Source organism: Apaloderma vittatum, unplaced genomic scaffold (assembly GCF_000703405.1).
Source record: "Apaloderma vittatum isolate BGI_N311 unplaced genomic scaffold, ASM70340v1 C12142116, whole genome shotgun sequence".
Taxonomy (NCBI): Eukaryota; Metazoa; Chordata; class Aves; order Trogoniformes; family Trogonidae; genus Apaloderma; species Apaloderma vittatum.
Genome location: NW_009747075.1, coordinates 1 through 2,711, shown reverse-complemented (window position 1 = coordinate 2,711; position 2,711 = coordinate 1). Strand labels below are relative to the sequence as shown.

The 2,711-nt window shown below is 42.5% G+C and overlaps 1 protein-coding gene across 1 annotated transcript; it reads right to left on the bottom strand.

The window, feature by feature from the left end:
• Positions 1 to 253: 253 nt before the first annotated feature.
• Positions 254 to 2,707, bottom strand: BCAS2 (breast carcinoma amplified sequence 2; the record flags this gene model as incomplete). Its single annotated transcript, XM_009877499.1, has 4 exons — positions 254 to 383; positions 817 to 897; positions 2,042 to 2,092; positions 2,607 to 2,707. Coding segments are annotated over 4 exons (363 nt in total), but the record flags the coding sequence as incomplete, so codon positions are not given.
• Positions 2,708 to 2,711: the final 4 nt, after the last annotated feature.

The window sequence follows — 2,711 nt, the reverse complement described above, 5'->3', positions numbered from 1 at the left end:
TTTAATGAGCTCCCACTTGAGGTATGTAAACACGAGACAGTCCACAGCACGCTTAACTCCGCCCACCACAGGTGTGACTGCCGCCTCCTCCTAGAATTTAAGGAAAAGAAACAATGAAAATAGTTTTTAATCACCTCACACAACTGCAACCAGAGGCTGCTTGCAGAGGTGTCTGCAAACACACAGCATCTCCGGAGTTTGGTGGTGGTTTGTTTCTTTTTAACATGCTGCACTAAGACACTAAAGGACTGAGTCACTGGAAGTCTTGCTGGATATTCTCCTTGTTTGCTTCCCCATGCTGCTGTTTGATTTGTGAAATTTCATTTTCTAGCTGCACAATAGTTCGTTCAATCTCGTAGTTTTTGCTGACAAGAGACACCCATCTGGAAAAGAAATTAAACAGCCTTAAAGTATAACCGTCCTCTGTTTTAAAATCAAAGGCAAGTATTGCTCCAAAGAAAGCACAAAAGCACCAAATAAAGCAGTATGACTCTCATACGTGATAAACTTCAGTTGATATCAGTGGTAATTTGAACAAAGTGATAAAAAAGTAGTTCAGATATAGAGTTTAAGAAACACTTTAGAGAGGTAACCACCATGCCCTCCTTCTCACACCTGCTGCTCTTGATTCACTCACGCACAGTAACCATTACACAGACCTGAATCACGAATCCTTTAAAACATTTTGTGGAAAGCAACAGCATTCACGCAAGAACATCCTACAACTGTGCTACAAAGATCACTGATACTCTGCATGAAGAATTTCTAAGAAAAACATGTACTTCAAGATTTAACAGAACAATTCTAGATACTCACGTAGATTCCATTTCCCGTAGCTTAGCCCCAGCTGTGAGCTGCATGTTCTTGCGTTGCCAGTTCAGATCTTGAATGTTTTTCCTGGGGAGAAAATGTTGTGGGTTTTTGTCTCCTTTCTTTAAAATTTGTAGCATCTGCTGCTCATTCCAAAATACAGCTAATCCCTAGAAATCTAATCCCTACCAGAAAACAATTGTGTAGCCAGGGCTGTAACTACATCATACAGATGGGCAAATCCCAGCACAGGGCTGCACACAGAACCCTGAGATAAATTAGAAGAAAAGAAACCAAAACTCTTCCACTTTACAAGCAAAACTTCGAACATTCAAGCCTACTGCTCCTACAGAACACAGCAAAGATGAACTGCTCGTCATTCACAAAATTCTGCAATTCAGTGAAGCATGTGACAAGCGTGGAATGCTTGAAATACTTTGGTCTCTAAGCCGTTCTTAGCTCACAGTGCTAGTGCACGTGTTCTGTTTGACCCCTTGGCATACATCCTGGTGTCCCTTCTGCCTTCACAACCTGAGCTCTGCTTCTACCCTTTCCCAGGCTGATTCTGACCAAGACAATAATTCCAGCTAATCTAAACATGCAAGTACTGATCAAAGGTGTGACTCGCTACGCCACTCGCCTTCTACCCAAGTCCCAGTGCAGAGACCCATCTTCAGTCTCAAAATAACAGTAGTTGAGCTAAATATGAAAGCTGCAAAGCTTTACTTGCCAAGTCCACAGCACGCTATCTAAATAGAGTAAATGACAAAGATGCATAATTTCAACGGACTACAACCTCCATCCCTGAGTAATACATCTCTGTTAACTCATTAAAGCATGTACTTTACAATTATAAGATGAACCTAACACCAGGGAACACGTTTTTGCTGAGACAACTGCACACTAAATCAAAGTCTATCCAGCAGTGAAAAGAAAATGTAACTCCATTTCAGAGAGGATTCCGCCGAAATCTATTCCATTCAAATTGGAGGTTAAGACAAAACAAAATAAAACCAAACAAAACAAACACAGAGTGTGAGTGGAACCGGCATTATGAATGTAATTGCTTGGGAAAGGCAGGGTCAGATTTCTTTATTGTTATTCCTATGTGTTTTTACCTATGACCACAGCAGTATATACACAAGCCTTTGTATGGCCTGAGGGGAAGGACGGAAGAGAGGTTCCCCTTTCTTTCAATTTCAGGATGAAAACACAAAAAGGAATGACTCACCTCAACTTCTGGAGTTCCTTCTGGGCTTGTTCTATCATGTGAACCAGATGCCTAATAGCAGAATGTAAGCAAAGCGTTAGCAAAAGACACAATTGCTAGATTAGACCCCTTTAACCTGCAATTTTAAGTCTTAAGCGTTAAGGATCCAACAAGTCGCTTTAACACAGACACTAGACAATTTTCACACAGTGCAGTCTGCGCTCTTTGCTCCTGAAGGGAATGATATGAGGCAGGATTAGTGGCAAACTAACTTTGCTTCTGCTACCGAATTATTATTTTGCTGGCTGTCATTAGTCCCTTTAGTTATCCTAAGTTAAAGCACATCGCCATCAACTGCTTTCAAAACAATAACTCACAAAATCCATTTAAATACAGGCTGCATCTCAGCCACAGAGAAGGCTCCTTCTCCTTCGGATCAACCTCCTTTCATACGTAGCACTCTCAGAGGGGTCTGATTACTCCAGGACACCTTCTAAAGTCCCCAGTGGACTTACACAGGGAAAAAACCTACAAAAACTGCAGTCGGCACTTGAGCCAGGCTCAGCAAAGCAGACCAAGGCCTTACTCGTTGTACACCTTCCAGGCGTTGCAGCCGTGCTGCGACATCAGCTCCAGGTTCTCGATGCGGACGGCCTGGTGCTCCAGCTGCGCCATGGAGTTGTTCACGCAC